The sequence below is a fragment of the Rhea pennata genome, chromosome Z (genome assembly GCF_028389875.1).
Source record: "Rhea pennata isolate bPtePen1 chromosome Z, bPtePen1.pri, whole genome shotgun sequence".
Classification (NCBI taxonomy): Eukaryota; Metazoa; Chordata; class Aves; order Rheiformes; family Rheidae; genus Rhea; species Rhea pennata.
The window spans coordinates 601,209-619,367 of NC_084702.1; the positions used below are offsets into that span (position 1 = coordinate 601,209).

General features: G+C 36.6%; 1 protein-coding gene across 7 annotated transcripts in view; it reads left to right on the top strand.

The window, feature by feature from the left end:
- The window catches only part of RNF38 (ring finger protein 38), a 115,020-nt gene that overhangs the window by 92,430 nt on the left and 4,431 nt on the right, over positions 1-18,159 (top strand). For all 7 annotated transcript variants that reach the window (XM_062599572.1, XM_062599570.1, XM_062599567.1 and 4 more), the window contains 6 exons: positions 1,626-1,796; positions 6,553-6,714; positions 9,404-9,510; positions 10,315-10,399; positions 11,787-11,908; positions 12,973-13,072. In XM_062599572.1, coding sequence (XP_062455556.1) covers positions 1,626-1,796; positions 6,553-6,714; positions 9,404-9,510; positions 10,315-10,399; positions 11,787-11,908; positions 12,973-13,072 — 747 coding nt within the window. The remainder of the gene's footprint in view (positions 1-1,625; positions 1,797-6,552; positions 6,715-9,403; positions 9,511-10,314; positions 10,400-11,786; positions 11,909-12,972; positions 13,073-18,159) is intronic.

An 18,159-nucleotide genomic window follows, 5' to 3' on the forward strand; every position in this document is an offset into this window, starting at 1 on the left:
AACTTTTTTGTCATCTGTGAACTCGCTGGTATCATTTTATTACTTTCATAAGCCAAAGATCTGGAAAAGTCCTCCTGTAAAATGAAGCTGTAATGACACACAGCTGAAGAAACCGACTGGAATGGAAGTGGTCAAACATTAGAAAATAGAAATGCAGCAGAGATCATTGCATATTATAGGTATACTGGAAAGTAGTTCAGTGGGTGATTTGACCTGAATATAACATCATGAAACAAATGTAATTTGGAGTCCAGAACTAAAGTACTCTCATTGTAATGTGGGGTGCAGAATATAGCCTGCTTTCAACATTGAATAAATGTTGAAAATTTATCTTCAAGTATTTTATAGAATAGTTTTTAATTTATCGAATGTTAAAATATTTTTATTTTAATAGAAACATTTGGCTTTGACACTTCTCTTTTTTGGTAAAAGGTGTTGTAGACAAGGGGGAAGTATAGTCAGCAGTTCTGATTTTGCTTTTATGAAAAACTAGATGATCAGATTAAACTATTGTTTCAGTGCACGTAAAGATTTATTGTGGGTCATGAACACAGTAAATGAAGTGGTGATTCCACAACTGCATATATCTGGTTTTAAACTAAATGTCTTACTATTTGTGCAGTCATTATAGTAAATATGCTTAGTACGTTTTGTGACTCACAGCTAACAAGAACAATTGAGAGAGTAGCTGCGAGTCCCCTGTGTTTTTTTTATAAAATTAGGTATGCTTCACAAGTGGGATGGCAAAGTTTTAAATATAACGTTTATTATCTTTTGTTTATATAAAGCAAAGGTGATGCTGCTTGTTTTACAATAAAAAATATATTCTGAGTTACTCTTTTAATGGTCAGAAATGTAGAAGGAATACCTTAGGTTCTAAGGACAGATCAAAGAGCAGGAAAAATAATTTGTTCTTTCTCATTCCTCCATTTGCAGAGCTGGAAGTAGAAATCAAGGCCTCCATTAAGCATATTTCTGCTCTCCTACACTGCGTTCATCACTTACAGAGTTCAAACTTAGTGACCTGTAGTTGCATTTATATGAGAAATTTCACAGAGGAGAGAGAAAAGGTTACTTTCTGTGGTACTTCTTTCTCACATTGCTGCCTTCACAGCAGAAGAGATCCCACAAAGCACTGAACTGAACAGAGCTTACAAATTGTACCTAAAATGTGAGGCAAAAGTGGTTGCCAACAGCTAGTAGTCCACTGACTCCAATGGAGTTCTAAATAGTTGTAAGGCCATTACCTTGTCCTGATGGTCTGAAGGTAGTACATGGGAAGAATAGACCTTACTATAGTATGGGTATACCTGCTGTTTTCTTAGAAACCTGTCCCTGACCCTGTAGGGCTGAAATCCCCAGCTCCCACTGAGTTAATCTAAAGTGAAAGGGACTTTGTAACTGGTTGGTGATACTATCACATTTGTAGAACCTGATCTGCATTAGTTACTTCATTGTGTATGTGAATGAGTTATTCTTTATATGTGTTTTGAAGACACAAGGAGAGAGAATTGCTTTCTTTTAATGTTAATTCTTTTAATATCTCCCCTTAATATATCAAGAATATTCTATAATAAATATTCATACTGGAGGCAAAAATGTTTGTTTCTTTCATTTTGTTTCAGATGCTTCAGGCATGTTCAGTCCAGCACCTACCAGTACCGTACACAGCATTCCCACCCCTCATTTCTAGCGATCCGTTCCTTTTGCATCCTCCTCATCTCTCTCCTCACCACCCTCCTCACTTGCCACCTGCAGGACAATTTGTTCCTTTCCAAACACAGCAGTCACGATCGGTAAGTAAAGCTTTTTACTCTCTCACCTTAGAATAAGTAAGGTTGGATGGGCAAGTGCTGTAGCCCTTCTCATACTCAACTGAGGAAATATATTTAAAAGAAATAATAGTTTAAAACAATACCTTTTTGTGCTAGTGCTTTCTGAGCAAGCTGAATAACCAATTTAATGTAAAGATAAGGAATTCATAATTTTAAAATTTACTCTGGTTCTCCTAGGTTTTCATCAGCTGTCATCTGTGCTGTTTCTCCATAGGCTTGTGTTTCGATCAAAAGTACTTGTATTTACTTTACTGTTCCTCAGATGCTCCTTTTCCAAGGGGAAGAGATCCAGAGGAGACTGTGTAGTGCTGCAGTGGTCTGACAGAAAAGCTTAGTAGAGAAATGAGAAAACGCAGAATGTTACTCTGATTACGGCCTTTATTCTTCTACTTCTCATTTGATCTTTAAATGAGCAAAGTTTTGCATACTAGAGTAAAGTATTATGGCCTTAGCTCTTTCAGAAATCCTCAGGAATGAAGAATCTCTTCTTTCCTTCTCTTTTTCACTTGTGACTTAGTATTGACTACTTCTGCTTTAGCAAACTTGGCTGAAAGCTAATGGCGTAATAATAGGAATACAGCAAACAGCAAACATAGCTGAAACTGACCATATTTTGGATTTGAGGGGAGAAATGATTTTCATATCTGGCCTACAACTCTAACTGGGATTATCTGTATACTTACATCCATTTGTTTGGCTGTCTCACTGGAACATGACAGTATTTCATTAATACAGAAACAGAAAGCAGCTTGTCTTCAGTGTTTCTTACACACACATCTTAGAACTATCCATGCTGAGTCTTAGGCATTGGTACTGCTATTAATAGCTTTATTATATAACAAGGTGAGAACAGTTGGTAAAACATGGTTTTCACTAGTAATCACAATAACACTTCCCTTTAGAAAATGTATAGGATTCCGTTTTGATTTGAATTGTTAATTTAGGTTAGAGATTAGTCTTCCCTGTCAGCTCTTATCTCTAGCAAAATGCATATGTCAAAGTGCTTTACGAATCACAGATGGTTGTGTTTGGAAGGGACCTCTGGACATCCTCTCGTCCAACCTCCCCTGCTCAAGCAGGGTCACCTAGAGCATGTTGCACAGGATCACATCCAGGTATTTTTGAATATCTCCACAGAAGGAGACTCCACAGCTTCTCTGGGCAACTTCTCCCAGTGCTCTGTCACTCTCACAGTTAAGAAGTTTTTCCTCATGTTCCCACAGAGCTTCCTGTGTTTCAGTTTGTGCCTATTGCCTCTTGTCGTGTCTCTGGGCACCAGTTAAAAGAATCTGGCCCTATCCTCTTGACACTTCCCTTAAGGTAGTTGCATACATTGATCAGATCTGCTCTCAGTCTTCTCTTCAGGCTAAACAGGCCCAGGTCTCACAGCCTTTCCTCATAAGAGAAATGCTTCAGTCCTCTAGTCATCTTCATAGTCCTAAAGTGGACTCTCTCCAGGAGTTCCATGTCTCTCTTGTTCTGAGCAGCCCAGAACTGGACACAGTACTCGAGATGTGGCCTCCCCAGGGCTGAGTAGAGTGGCAGGATCACATCCCTTGAGCTCTGGAAACAGTCTTCCTAATGCACCCCGGGATACCATTGCCTTCTTGGCCTCAAGAGCCCATTGCTGGCTCATAGTCAGCTGCTTGTCCGTAGTCAACTTCTTGTTCTCGAGGTGCTTAGAGATGACATTCAGGATGAGCTGTTCCATCCTCTTTCCAGGGGTGGAGGGGAGGCTGACTAAACTAGAGTTTCCTGGGTCATCCCTCTTGCCCTTTTTGAAGACTGGAGTGACACTGACTTTCTTCCAGTCCTCAGCATCTCTCCAGTTCTCCATGACATTTCAAAGATGATGGAGAATGGCCTAGCAATAACATCCATCAGCTTCACCAGCAGTCATGGGTGCAGTCTGTCTCATGGATCTGTGGGTGTCAGGTTTGTCTAAATGGTCTCTAACTTGATCCTCCTAGATCAAGAAAAAGTCTCCTTTTCTCCTGACTTTCTTTCTTATCTCCAGGCTCTGGGATTGCTGAAGGCTGCCCTTAGCAGTGAAGGCTGAAGGAAAGGCAGCATTCAATAACTCTACCTTCTCTGTATTCTTCATCACCAGAGCACCCACCTCCTTTAGCAGTGGACCCACATTTTCCCAAGTCTTCCTCTAGTTATTGATGTATTTGAAAAATCCGTACTTGTTGTCCTTGACATATCTTGCTAGATTTAATTCCAAATGGGCCTTAGCCTTTCTTGTCTCATCCCTGATTGCTCTGGCAGTGTTCCTATATTTGTCCCAAGTGGCCTGTCCCTACATCCACATTCTGTTTACTTTCTTCTTCTAAGTTTCGCCATGTCCTCCTTGCTCATCCATGCACATCTCCTGCCCCCTTTGCTTGATTTCTTACTCATAGGGATTCATCGTTGGAGAAAGTGATGATTGAATATTTACTGGCTCTCCTGGACCCCCCCTCCTTCCTCCTAGGGCTCTAACCCATGGGATTTCTCCAAGTAGGTCTGTGAAGAGGCCAAAGTCCGCTCTCCTGCAGTCCAAGGGTTGTGATTCTGCTTATTGACTTGCCTCTTCCACGCAATATCCTGAACTCTACAATCTCGTGGTCACTGAGGCTGCCACCAACTTTTGTATCTCCAAAACAGTCCTCCTTGATTAGATAGGACAAAGTCCAGCAGCACACCCCTCCTTCTTGGCTCCTCCACCACTTTTGTCAGAAGGTTATTTTGATGCTCTGCAGGAGCCTCCTGAACTGTTTGTGCCTACCTGTGTTGTCCTTCCAGCAGTTATCAGAGCGGTTGAAGTCTCCCAGGAGAACTAGGGCCTGTGATTGTGAGGCTACTTACAGCTGTCTGCAGAAGGCTTCATGAAGTTCCTCTTCCTGGTCAGGTGGTCTGTAGTAGACACCCACAACAGTGTCCCCCCTATTAACCTGCCCTTTGATCTTCACCCATAAGCTCTTGACTGCCTCCTTCTCCACCCCTAGGCAGAGCTCAATGCATTCCAGTTGCTCTCTCACATAAAGACCAACTTCACCACCTCGCCTTCCTGGCTTGTCTTTCCTAAAAAGCTCATAGCCATGTATGACAGCATTCCAGTCATGTGAGCTATCCCACCATGTCTGTAATTGCAATGAGATCACAGCCCTGTGACCACACACAGATCACCAGTTCCTCCTGCTTATTCCCCATGCTGTGTTCATTGGTGTACAGGCATTTCAGAGAGGTAGTCATGCATATAGGTTTCCCAAGAGTAGTGCAAGAGGATCCTCCATGGTCATGTCCTGTGCACACTTCCCTGGCTGCTTGCACCTGCTGGAGACATCCTGACTTGAGCCGAATATTGTTGACTACACAGTTAGGTTTGTTCTGTGTAACAGGGAAGAAGAACTTTTCACTGCTTCCACAAGGTGGCTTTCTTAGCTGAATATCTTGAAATTAGTGGGATTCAGTATTAGGAACAGAAAGGTGAGGTAGTACAGTATTGGAGTTTAGGAATTTTGAAGAATGGGACCACTTTGATCTGAGATAAGAGCTTTTATTACAGCAAAAATATAGCTTTAAGTTAATGCGTCTAGCCTAGAGTTAACAAAAAGTTGTTTATAAATTCCTCAGAAAACTGTCTCATGAAAACAGATAAAGCAGAAACCCGTTAAGGTAGAATTCTTCTACTTTTAGTGAGTTTACTGAAGGAAGAAAACTTTTCATGATGGTAGCTTTTGCTTGTTATATAAATGCTGAATTCTTTCTTAAGAAGCTTTTTGTTTCCTGCTGTATTTTAGTTTGGCTTCAGTTATGGTTCCTTACAAAGATCTAGAACTTTTTTCTTCAGCTGAAGAGATTATTTTTTATAATGTAAGTCAGCGGCTGATTCCTTGCACATGCCATCTCATCAACTGGATGATAAATGCAAAATTGCTTTAGCAATTTAATGTAAAGCTTATTTTATCTAGCCTATCTTGTCACAATTACAGATTGTTTAATCATTTAAAAATAAAAGGAGAAGAGGATGAGGCAAAGGTTAGGCCCATACAAAATTTTGGTATATTTTGCAGCCCTTTGGACCTGATGAATTTATTACAATTGACTATCTTACAAGACTAAACTGGAATCTCATGCTTCTGAAACCACTGGACTGTCTGGTTTTGGTAGGACTGTTGCACAATCCTTCTAAGGAAGCATCTGCATCATTACCAAGTATCATGGTCAGTTTAATATCCCTGGAATAGCCATGTCCACCATCCATGTCACTTTTCAAATTATCTAACAAAATCACAATTTAATTCTGTTTGGCTGTTGCAATGAGTAGTGTGATAAAAAGAAGTATTTTTTCCTTTCACATAGTTTCACAGAGAGAGCAGCCTGGCAAGAAAGCGAGCAATATTTGTCCTGGAAAAATGCAAGACACAGCAAATTACAGCCACTCCTGTGTTTGTTAGATTGCATAAATTCCTAATCTATAACCCCAGCTAGCTGGAAAAGATCAATTTAGCTCAAATTTGTAGTGCCGTATTTACTTCTTGGTTGTGTTGATGACAGCCATTTTTCACAGTGTTGCTCTGTGAAGTACACAGAGAAACATTGTAAAAAACACAACTGCATTGTACCTTGTAAAACTGACCACAGCAGCTCTGAATATACACGTAGAATTGCAGTTCTTCAGTGGGGAAAAATTTGATCTCTGTTAATGCAACAAAGCCTGTGTTTCTTTTAGCCACTTCAAAGAATAGAAAATGAAGTAGAACTGCTTGGAGAACATCTTCCTGTAGGAGGTTTTACATACCCTCCCTCAGCCCATCCACCAACATTGCCTCCCTCAACTCCTCTCCAATTCTTAACCCACGATCCTTTACACCAGGAGATGTCATTTGGTGTAGTAAGTATTGCTTTCTGCACTACTTCACATTCATATTGAGTTAGCATTTTTGATCTTTAAGGTGCATTTTGTTGAAAAGCATCACTTCTTGCCATTGGATTTTCTTTAATGGCTACAACTGTGTACTGTTACATTTTCCATAAGTTCATTTTAATTAAGCTAACAGCAGCTTACGTATCAGTAAGTGATTTTTAATAACATTATTTGCAGATAGTGCAATAGCGGTTACTTGGAAATTATTCCTCCCTTTTGCCACACAGTCTATTATTTCTACTGCAGAAACTAATGAGCATGCTCTAAAAAAGCTATTATCACTTGTTCTACTGCTAATTCTTCCTCAGTATGTTGAATTTCCACAGGTGAGGAAAGCTATAATGCTTTAAAAATAATCTTTCACAGAGTGTTTGCAATTTGTAGGTAAGCAGCCTTACAGTGCTTCCATATTGCAGATGGTACAATACTACAGAGGCAGTGAGGCTTGCTTTAAGGGTACTTTGAGGGTGATGAGTTGCAGCTGAACTGCAGCAGCACCAAAAAAAAAAAAAAAAAAAAAAAAAAAAAAAAAAAGAAAGAAAAGAAACCTAGTTCAGGATAAAATCTGTGCTGAAGTTTGTGCTGCTGAGGTTAGACTGCATCAAGGATTTGTGCAAGCTTTGTGTTGTGCTTCAGGCTGCACATGTCCTGAGATGCTTTTGAAAAAGTTCTGCCCTCTGTTTAACATTTGAAGAATGAGCTGGAAGTCAAATTTAGGCTCTGATTTTTGTTGGTTTTGTTTGTTTAACCCGTGGCATCACCTTGACAAAAGCTTTTAGTGGCTTATTGTCTCTCAAAAATTTTAAATGAGAATGGAATTCTAGGCCCTGTGATTACAAGAACATACAGATACTTCTCTTCAGTTAGTCTCCTTGATATAATGCAGCTTACCTCTAAATGAAATTAAATGTTTGCTCCACTGGTATAAAATTCAGATAAAGCTCCACACTTTTTTAAAAAATGATTCAGCTCAATGTTAAACTGAAGGTGTACAGGTTTTAAGCAAAGATTTCCAGTACTGCAGGGTTTTGAACACATTTTAAAATGTGTAAATTGTTTGGATTTGATTCAGTATGCTTGATAAAGGGATTACAATCTAGTCTCAAGCATTTTGACTGGAGTGAGATCTTCTTGATTTCCAAGCTCAGATTTTAAAATACTATGTTTTTGACCTAGCAGATTATGTAATATTTAAGTTCTCTGATGCTTCAGTTCTGGGCTGTATATGGCTGAGGGACAGAATATAGGTGTATTATAAATAATCACATGGTGTTTTAAAAAGCAAATCCTAAATCTCTATAAAAGTTTCTCCAGTGATTCAAAATGATTTTTAGCAAATTTTGATTTAAAAAAAATGGTCATTTATATTTCCTTTATAATGTAATTATTATGGAATGTCTGCATTTCTGTCTCTCCTTCATTCAGAGAACCTAAAACTGAACATAACACTTTCTGGTGATATTGCAGAATTCACAAAGCAATAAAATTGATGCTTACTGTGTATGGTTCGAGGTCTTACTTTCAAGAAAAACACCATGATTGTTTTACATTATGTTTATATTTCTATGTAAATTTTATGTATGACTGGCTATCTGTTAATAATGTTTCTGTTGTAAAGTCAAAATTTTTTAGATTAGTCATTGGTTTTCTTGGGTTTCTCTGTGTTCTGAAGTTTCACGTACAGAAGAAGAAAAGCATGTTAATAAAACATTTGAGTGTTCTTTCTTTCAAAAAAAAACCCTCAAGACTTGAATATAAATTCAATAGAGATATGAATTTCAACTGTGAAAAATCTCATTAAAAAAATCACTACTTTGAATATTTTTGGAAAAATGCAATTTACATTTAAGTAGAATTTTTTTTACCATATCTGCCCCCATTTCAATAGGTATCAATATAAATTTTGCACAGTGAAACCAAAAACTTAAGAGCTTGGCATGTAAATGAGAAAGTAGGAAGACAGTTTTATGTTTTGCTGATGGAAAGAATACATTGAAGTTGTAAGCCTGCACGTTTCTTTAGGCATTGTCCATGTGCAGAAATTGTACTAATTAAATTCCCCAGGTACAGTTAAAAGGCTTCAGACTCCCTCTAAAGTAAATGTAATTGCACACTGCTCCAAAGGTGCTTTTTATAAACTTGTCCAAAGAGTTTGCAGTGTGCATTGTGGTAGTACCTTTAACAGACATTGTTATACCAACCACAGAAATCATTTATATCTATATTTGTATGATATATATGATATGTATCTATATACACGTGTATGTATGTGTTTTAAAGCTTTCTTTACTCAATTACTTTTGTACAAACCTATATAATGGCAGCAGACCTAAAGCCTGGGCTCTTAATTTGCACAGAAGTGAACAGTTTAGCTTCCATTGATCTCCCAAACCAGCCTGCCTGCAGATTAAGCCTACAAGAGCTTGCAGGAGTTTGTTATGCATCATTACTTTCTCCCATAGGGTGGTGTAATTATGTATTAATGATAAAAATTATTATTTGAAATTGTTTTAAGGGTCTGAGGTTTTTTGGTCTTGAGCAGGGGTTGGATGTTTTGAGTAATGCTTTGTAGAAAACAGATTTCAATGTTCAAATTTCAGTTTATTTCACAATTAAATGAACAAGATGTTGAAGCTTGCCTTCTTCCCTTCTACAGCCTTACCCACCTTTTATGCCTCGAAGACTTACAGGACGCAGTAGATACCGATCACAGCAGCCAATACCACCGCACCCTTACCATCCCAGCCTATTACCATATGTGCTGTAAGTTCAAAGTACATTTGTTTCCTTGACAGCTATTACAGAATTGTGAGGTAACTAGTCCTTTCAGCATGGCTTTCAGCACTTTTTATGGTTGGACTCTATCAGAAAGCAGACATAGTTCAGCTGTCCCAAAGAGTTATTTTCAAAGTTTTCAGCCTATTTTGAACAACTTGCATAGTTGAGCAGGGGAAGTAAAAGTAAACAGTTTTGTCCTATGTAGTTATGTATCTATTGTGTGTCTTTTTTGCATGGAACTTTCCTTGAAGATACTCAAGATAATTGAAAACTTGGTTCTCCTCTTAGGTTACATGGTTACATTGTAAAACTGCCTTTTGTAAGATAAAGTTCTAGGAGTTTTTAATCAAGGAATAAGTTACTTTGTTTTGTTTTTTGACTTTTGAAACACAGTATCAGGAGCCTTCTGTGATATGTAAGTTTTTGGCTGAACTTTTACCCACTTATATTCAACTTCAGAACCTCTATTCAGTGTTAATATTAGTTCTTCATGATAAGTGATAATCAAGAGATTAGTTTTTTGTAATAATACTGAATTACAAAGTATCAGATGAGATAGCAATAAGCATGCAAAAACAGTCAGTAGAGACAGAATCAAAAAGAGGCAGAAATTCTTTTTCTTTTGACTCTTTTATATTAGCTTCAATTCTTGACCTCATACTTAATATTTTACAAATCTTAGAACTTTTTGGTTTAAGAGGGATCAATAAGATTACTTCACCTCAGCTGTATGTTTGTGCTGTCCTTTAGCAAGGTGCTGAACCTTATCAGTATTTGCTCCCATGGTAGATCAATGCTTCCAGTGCCACCTGCAGTTGGACCAGCTTTCAGCTTTGAGTTGGATGTGGAAGATGGTGAAGTGGAAAACTATGAGGTTGGTATGGAAGTACAAATATATGTGAGGAACTGTTTCTAAGTCAAACAGTACACAAAAGTGAATTATATTTTGCTTTCAGTTCTGTTTTTGCTTTGAAATAAAGGTAATGACTTTGAGGACAGAATCCAGAAATCTTCTTTTTGATTTTGTTTGCAATACTGGATTTTACAAATGCTCTTTTTGTCTGTTATTCTATTACTGTTTCCCAGAATCAGATCAGTGATCATTAAATTGATCAGTTTTATGTTCTGCATGCTACTTTTCTGTGTTTGAGTTTCAATTGATTTTAATTATCAAATAGAAATAAAGCATATACAAAAGAAAAGAGTAAGTTATTGCTTTTTGTGCTTTGATAACTTTGCAGAATAATGTGAATACAGAGTAGTTTTAGTATCATAGAATAAATTTAGCTAAATGCAAGGTTTATAAAACTGTCTTAGTGCTTTCACCTCTTGACCCTCAGGAAAAGCTCAAATCAAAAGTTTACAGTCATCAGCTAGCCTTCATTTTGCTTCTCTTTACCCTTGTTTCCCTTAAAAGTTCTGTATATTTCTGTAGTAGCATGGCATTTCCAGTTTAACAATGAGCTCTTCTGTAATAATTGCTGTCCTAGTACAGAAGAAGCATCATCTTGTTTCTGAGAATTTGGGCCGTGAGTTTTAGGGCTATTGGAAATTTCGTTGTGTCTAGTACTGTTCACAGTTTTCACCAAAGCTCTTAACTTTTCTATACCTTTGTTTTCTATCAAATTGATACGGATATTTTTCTCAGTATCCTCCTGAAGGAGTGCAAATGCTGTACATTTCAGAAGGCAAATTATTTACCTGAGGGACAGTTATTTACAGTGTTTGGCTCATAAAAAATGAATGTAAAATTTTAGCAGAAAATGCTTAAGTTTGATGGCATGTATTCATAAAATCTGTATCTCAACTCACCTAGCCTAAGATGAGGAATGAGAATCAGAAGTTGTCCATTTAAATTCTTAGAGGGCAAGACTCGCAGTATATTTTCCTGGGAAATAAATTTGGCAACATTCTTCCTGGTACCTACACTGTTAGTTTCATAGTGGAGTAGGATCCTTCAGAGGCAGAATACTTACCAAAGAGCCAGAAGAATAATTAAAAATTGGATCATGGACATTTTGAAATCTTGAAAAAGAGTACACCTGGGGTAATTCAAAAAGGTAGTTGAACTCTGAAAGACATTGCATGGAACTCGTGTTGTAAGAGGAGAGGTAAGATTCTAAACATTTCTTGACAGAAAGGTGGTTTGTGCTGCCAGGTAGAATAATGATGTATTATTGCAGAAGAAATAATTCCACTTCAGTGGACCTGGACTTTCTTGAGCAATGAATTTTGAAATGTACAACTGCCATGTTTTGCAGGCACTGCTGAATCTGGCAGAACGCTTAGGAGAGGCCAAACCACGAGGACTGACAAAGGCAGACATTGAACAGCTTCCATCCTACAGGTTCAATCCAAATAATCACCAGTCAGAACAAACATTGTAAGTTGATTTCTCTTTCTCAGAGTTGCACTGTATTTTGATTTCATTCAAATGCAGCCTCAGTTAGGCCTGTGGTGTTAACAGTGCTTTAAAAACAGTCATGTTTCAGAAAAGATCAAATATTATTCATCTTAGCTTTAAAAATTCTATCCAGACTTACTTCATTTAGATATGTTTCAATTTAGTTGCTCAGTATTTTGTAAAATTAAATTAAAGAAAGATTTTTTTTTTTTTTTAATTTAGTTCACCATATTGGACATGTAAGAAACTTTGTCTGCTTGGAATTAAGCCTATGTTAAAATGGCAATAAAGTGATGAAGTTTGAAGTGAAAAAGCTGAAAGAGTTTTCGTCGGTGGTTTAAGGGTGCATTTTCTGATTTTTAAAACCCCTTTACTTACTCTGTTTGAAAGAGCTGCGTAATTGAGTGGAATGCACTGTAGATAGAAAGATGGTTAAATGACTTAATGCCAAATGCTGTCTAATGTTTGAAATTAAGTGAAAGTTGTTTTTTTTCTCCAGTTACAGTGATCTTTGTTGTGGCTTTTAACATATATAAACAATGAATTTTATGATCAAAATGAGATTTTTTTTTTAATTTGGCAGAGAAATATTTTTAATATTTCTCCCTGAAGGAGAAATATTTTTAATAAAACATGAATATAGATGTAAACAGAAGGGAAATTCTCTATTAAAAATATATGTGATCTTTAATTAGTTTTGGGAGATGCTCAAAATTATTTCTTTTTGAGAGCTAAAACTAAAGGTGGACCTGAAAGAAATGTGTAACAGGTTTATACTACCAGCCCACATCAACATTTATTTGTTCTGTTGATAGGTGCTGTGCCCTTACTTGCTCTGTAGTTTGAAATTACAGTAACAAGCATAAAAGCAATTTAAAATGGTAATCTAGAGGTTTACAGCCAAAAATATTCATCGCAGTACCTACCATAGGAATAAACCAGTTACCTCTGTTGTAGACATACCTTACAAGTTGGGTACAGATTACAAAGTTGTTGTTTTTAAATAGTAAGTATCTTTAAATTTTGTCATCTTATTTTTTTAGGTGTGTAGTATGTATGTGTGATTTTGAGTCAAGGCAGCTACTTAGAGTCTTACCTTGTAACCACGAGTTCCATGCCAAGTGTGTCGATAAATGGCTCAAGGTAAAATAAATAAATAAATAAATAAAAAGGCAGTTTTGGGTGGTTGGGAGGTTTTATTGATTGGGGGGGGGGGTGTTTAGTGTTGTTATATTTCTACTGCATTTGCTCTCTTGCTTCCTGTTTCTAATATTTAGGCTAGAAAGGCCAACAGACTCAAAGCACTGCCGTCTTACATTATTTTCTTACACTTAATGGAGGAACTTTTTAAAAAAGCTTTTGCATAAGGAAAAGAAATTTGAAGAGAATGATTTTCATGGACAGATCTTGTTGTTTTCTGTTTCCACAAAACAACACTTATGAATTCAAGCTTATAGCAACGTAGGAAGTATGAAGAATTTGTCTGATGATGGTGGGTTTAGCACTGTTTTACATATCCTGCATAGCAAAATCGATTGTTAATAGAAAGCGTGTCTTCCCCCTCACTTTTCTGACTGAAGTTTTGAAGCAAATCAAATGTTTATCTGTACGTGTGCATACATGTATATATGTATAATACATGAGAAGTATGTTTGTGTATATGTGTTTATATATATGCACACACATGCTTATGTATGCATGTATATTTTATAAACATATATTTACAATATGATATATGCAAACAAGACTTACCATGTAGTTATGGTTTTACACACGCTATGACATACTCTTTCAAAACAATTTATGAGGAGGGAAAGAAAGAGGACCTAGAAGCAAGACAGCCCAGTAAGATCACAGAGTAGCAGCCCAAAAGAAGGATGGGAAATATGATTAAGCAGGAGGTGATAAATAGACATCTCTGCAAGCTGCATTATCCAGATTTACTGCTAACAAGGTATTGGTTCACATTTTGTCTCATCTTTTCCCAATATTTATTCTATCCAGATTTAGATTGCTTGTAGAATATTTGAAATTGCAGTGATCCTATGTGAAAAAAGTATATAGGGTACAGAGCCTAGAGAATTACAGAGGTTTTCTGATATTTTTGGGGAAAAAAAATCCAGTAAAAAAATCCTCCAAACTCTCAACCGTATGTCTGAAAAGTTTGATTAGAAATGTGTTCCTGTGGAGAACATGCATTTTTAATGCAGAGCAAGTCAACATTAAAGTGCTATAAAAGCTTATATTTATGGCATTATTTTGGCTACTAAGTTATCAAGAATGATGATGACGGGGCTTTTAAAAAGTGAAATCTAGAACAGCTTTGGGCTACCATACCCAATGTAGTGTAAGGCTTCTACAGAATCTGTGGCTTGTGTAAATGTTTACTCAGTGAAACATCCAGATATTTTTAGCTTCAGATTAAAAAAAAAAAAAGGTATTTAGCTCTATGCTATATGCCATAGATCTATGCTGTTTTATCCAATCATTGTGAATTAAATCAGATTAATGCATATTCAGGTGTTCTCCAGTATCCTCCACTATGCTGTTTTATCCAATCATTGTGAATTAAATCAGATTAACGCATATTCAGGTGTTCTCCAGTATCCTCCACTACTCATTTCTGTGCTTAGAGCATGTTCTGCCTGGCAGAAGGGTGTTCACACTAGACTTGTCAAGTCTTACCATTGCTTAAAACTTCCTAAGTCATATGTGGCATGGACAAATAAACAGGGTCCCCACCTTATGAAAAAAGAACAGGGATCTCTGGACTTCACACAGCCTGTGATGCAGTGGATGTTGAAGTTTTATGTCGTTACATTGATTATATAGATTTTTAAAAAGTATTCTTTTCAGGATAATAATACAAAGAGTATACCTCTAATTCATAAAGCCCCTCTTCTGCAGATACCTGGAGGTCAGAAGAACACATCAGGGAATACCATGCATGCTTATCCTGTTCTTATACTTTTTTTCTTTCCTTTTTTTTTAACCTACTTTTGCTATCAGAGTCAGTTAAGTTAAATGAGGTTTTTTGGTGACTCAGGGTGGCCATTCTTACGTTAAATCTAATACTTTCAACTGGTAATCAGCTGGTAATTAATTAAAGATCAGCACAATGGGTAAAAAAGATTTTATCTGTTCTTTGTTTTAATTATCTTAGGTGTACTGTAACACTGGTTAAACAGCTTCATGCTAATGTTCTTATCCTAGGTTAGAAGTCTCGTACTTTTTAAATAGAACTTTAACAGTAGTATCATCTAAAGGATAACTTGCCATAGAAAAGCTATATCAACAAAAAAGTGTCAGCTGTGTGGGGGAATGAATATTTAGGTGAAAGATGTGTGGAATCTAAACCTAGAAGGAGTGCAGTTATGCTAGCCTAAAACTGCTTGTATTGGCATAGTGTATCCCAAGTTGGATCCAAAGTAGCTAGGTGAGGATAATACATCCTACATAGGATTGCTAAATGCAATGCAGGTATATATTTATGCCATGCTGGTATAGTTAGTGCTGTGAAGCTGTCTTACTGAAATCTTACTGAAAAAGATTATTTTGCTTGCAAAACAGAATAAATAGTGTGTGTAATTCCAGGGCAGCCTATTTTAGTTAATACCTTTACAGTTAAAGCAGCAGAAAGCTCTAGTATATGCCAACCTTTAAATGGTGATAATGAGAAGACATATTTTTGTTTTTATGTATATATTTGTGTGCCTGTTGTGTATATGAACATATCTAATTTTTTTCATATATTCTTTTATACATTTGACAACTTGCTTCATATGTTGCCAGTATAATTATGTTTTCACTATAACTATGCATTAATTTCATTGGAAATTGGCTTTCCTGCCTTTAAGGACTTGCTTACATGAGGATGTGGCATTTCTCTGCTAGTTTCTGTGTTAAGCCTTTGCTGAACTCCAAGTACCTTTCTGCACTCCAGAAAAGAATTTTGCCTAGGCCACAGCAATAATATACAACTCTTGCACTTTAAAGCAACATCTGCATCATTCACATCATCCAGTCCACATCATGTGGACAAATTCTGCATGGCCATGCAAGAATATTAGGTTTTAGTTGTTTTAATCATATGTCTCTTGAAAGAAACTATTTGCCATCTGTGAATATTTTCGTGTTGTGCTAGAGCCCTGGAATTAAGCTGATGCTTTTAAACTTCTAACATTCGTTTAGTGAAAGTTTTTCTTTTAAAAAGTTAGTGATTCAGTCCGATAGTAGGAAAACTGAAACCCTATTCCACTGTCTGTTGGTGGCGGAGTGAGAAAAAGAGGCATTTAGACAAACATTATGACTTGCCTATGTCAGAAGTTTCATCTGTCCTACATATAAAATTGTGTATATAGTATTACTTTTTCAGGCAGTCATAGCTAGCAAGAGGAAAAGTTTTTTTACCATGAATTAAGTGGTCCACATTAGACTGTAGTGAGAAAACCTCTCCTGTTAAGCAAGGTAAAAGCAAAGTGACTTGTGAAAGAAGAGTTACACAGTGAATGGTACAGAATTAATGAGAGTATTTTTGTGAAAAATAATAATAAAATAAAATGTGTGTGTGTGTGTGTGTGTGTGTGTATTCCTCAGGGTATGATTATTTCCAATATCCTACATCCTTTTGTCAAATATGAATACATGAGAAATCTATTCACTTTTCAAGTGAGATTTAGTTGTTGTTCCAAAGACCAGCTTGAAAATATGACCCGCCTCTACTCCAAGGATTCAGAAATCAGATGTCAAGGAAAACTTACCTTATATTTAATTCTTCTCCAGGAAATGTCATATTATATTTCAGAAAAGGTAATGATAGCTAATTCAGGGTTTACTTTGGTTCTGATGGTTTGATATCAAAGAAACATAATTATTTTCATAGAATTTTAGTGATGCTGCATATTCTTTGCAGTGTAGCTATGTCCCATGGCATTACAGAGGGTAAGAGTAATGAATTGCTTTATTTATTTATATGATTGTAAAAGTTTCTAGCTAAAATAAATTGCATTTAGAGTAGAGTAAACTTTTGCCTTAGTTTCCCTAAAGAAACAGCTACTTAGGAGAAAGTAAATATTCAATGTTATGTCACCCTTTTTCCACTTTGCACCAGGGAGTCCTGTTAAATATCAAGAAGGGGAATGAATTTCATAAAAGATGTAAAAAGACTAATAAATCTTAAACAGATATGCTTGTAATAGAATCTTGAAAAAATATTTAAAAAACAGTGCTGAAGTTTGCATGGCTTATTCCTTTTCTCCTGGAATAGGGGATTTGTTTCTGTAGTTCCCTATGAGGAATTTATACTTTAGTAACATTCTTACTGAATGCTCTGTTTCATGCTGCAAATGGCTAGTACAGCAGTATTTATCGTGAAAGATGCCTCTTCGGTTCATTAATCTCTTTAATTTGGAAGAATTTGCCTTTTTATTTTTAATGTATATTAGCTGAATTATATGTAGAATAACGCAAGTACAGAATAGAGACCAAGTACCAGCATTGCCATCATGTAATTATGAAATCACTAGCAAAAGAGCAAAAAGACTTTTTGAATTGGTTCTCCAATCCATGCTTTACAAATTCTGTAAAGCAATAAAAATTACAATTAAAACTATAAGAGATTCATACCATTAGTAATTGATAGAAAGCATTAAAGATATACTTTACAATACATTATAATTATACCTTAATACCTTAATAACAAATGTTCCTTTCATTAGCATTTATAGTTTGGATTTAAAATATATGGCACTGGTTTCTGACATACGACCTGCAGAGCTGTTTCTTGATGCTCTTATTGGGAAATAAACAAGAGGAACTGGAGATCTGTGTGCGGTCGCAGGTCTGTGATCTCATTGCAATTACAGAGACATGGTGGGATAGCTCACATGACTGGAATGCTGTCATACATGGCTATGAGCTTTTTAGGAAAGACAAGCCAGGAAGGCGAGGTGGTGAAGTTGGTCTTTATGTGAGAGAGCAACTGGAATGCATTGAGCTCTGCCTAGGGGTGGAGGAGGAGGCAGTCAAGAGCTTATGGGTGAAGATCAAAGGGCAGGTTAATAGGGGGGACACTGTTGTGGGTGTCTACTACAGACCACCTGACCAGGAAGAGGAAGTTCATGAAGCCTTCTGCAGACGCTGTAAGTAGCCTCACAATCACAGGCCCTAGTTCTCCTGGGAGACTTCAACCACTCTGATAACTGCTGGAAGGACAACACAGGTAGGCACAA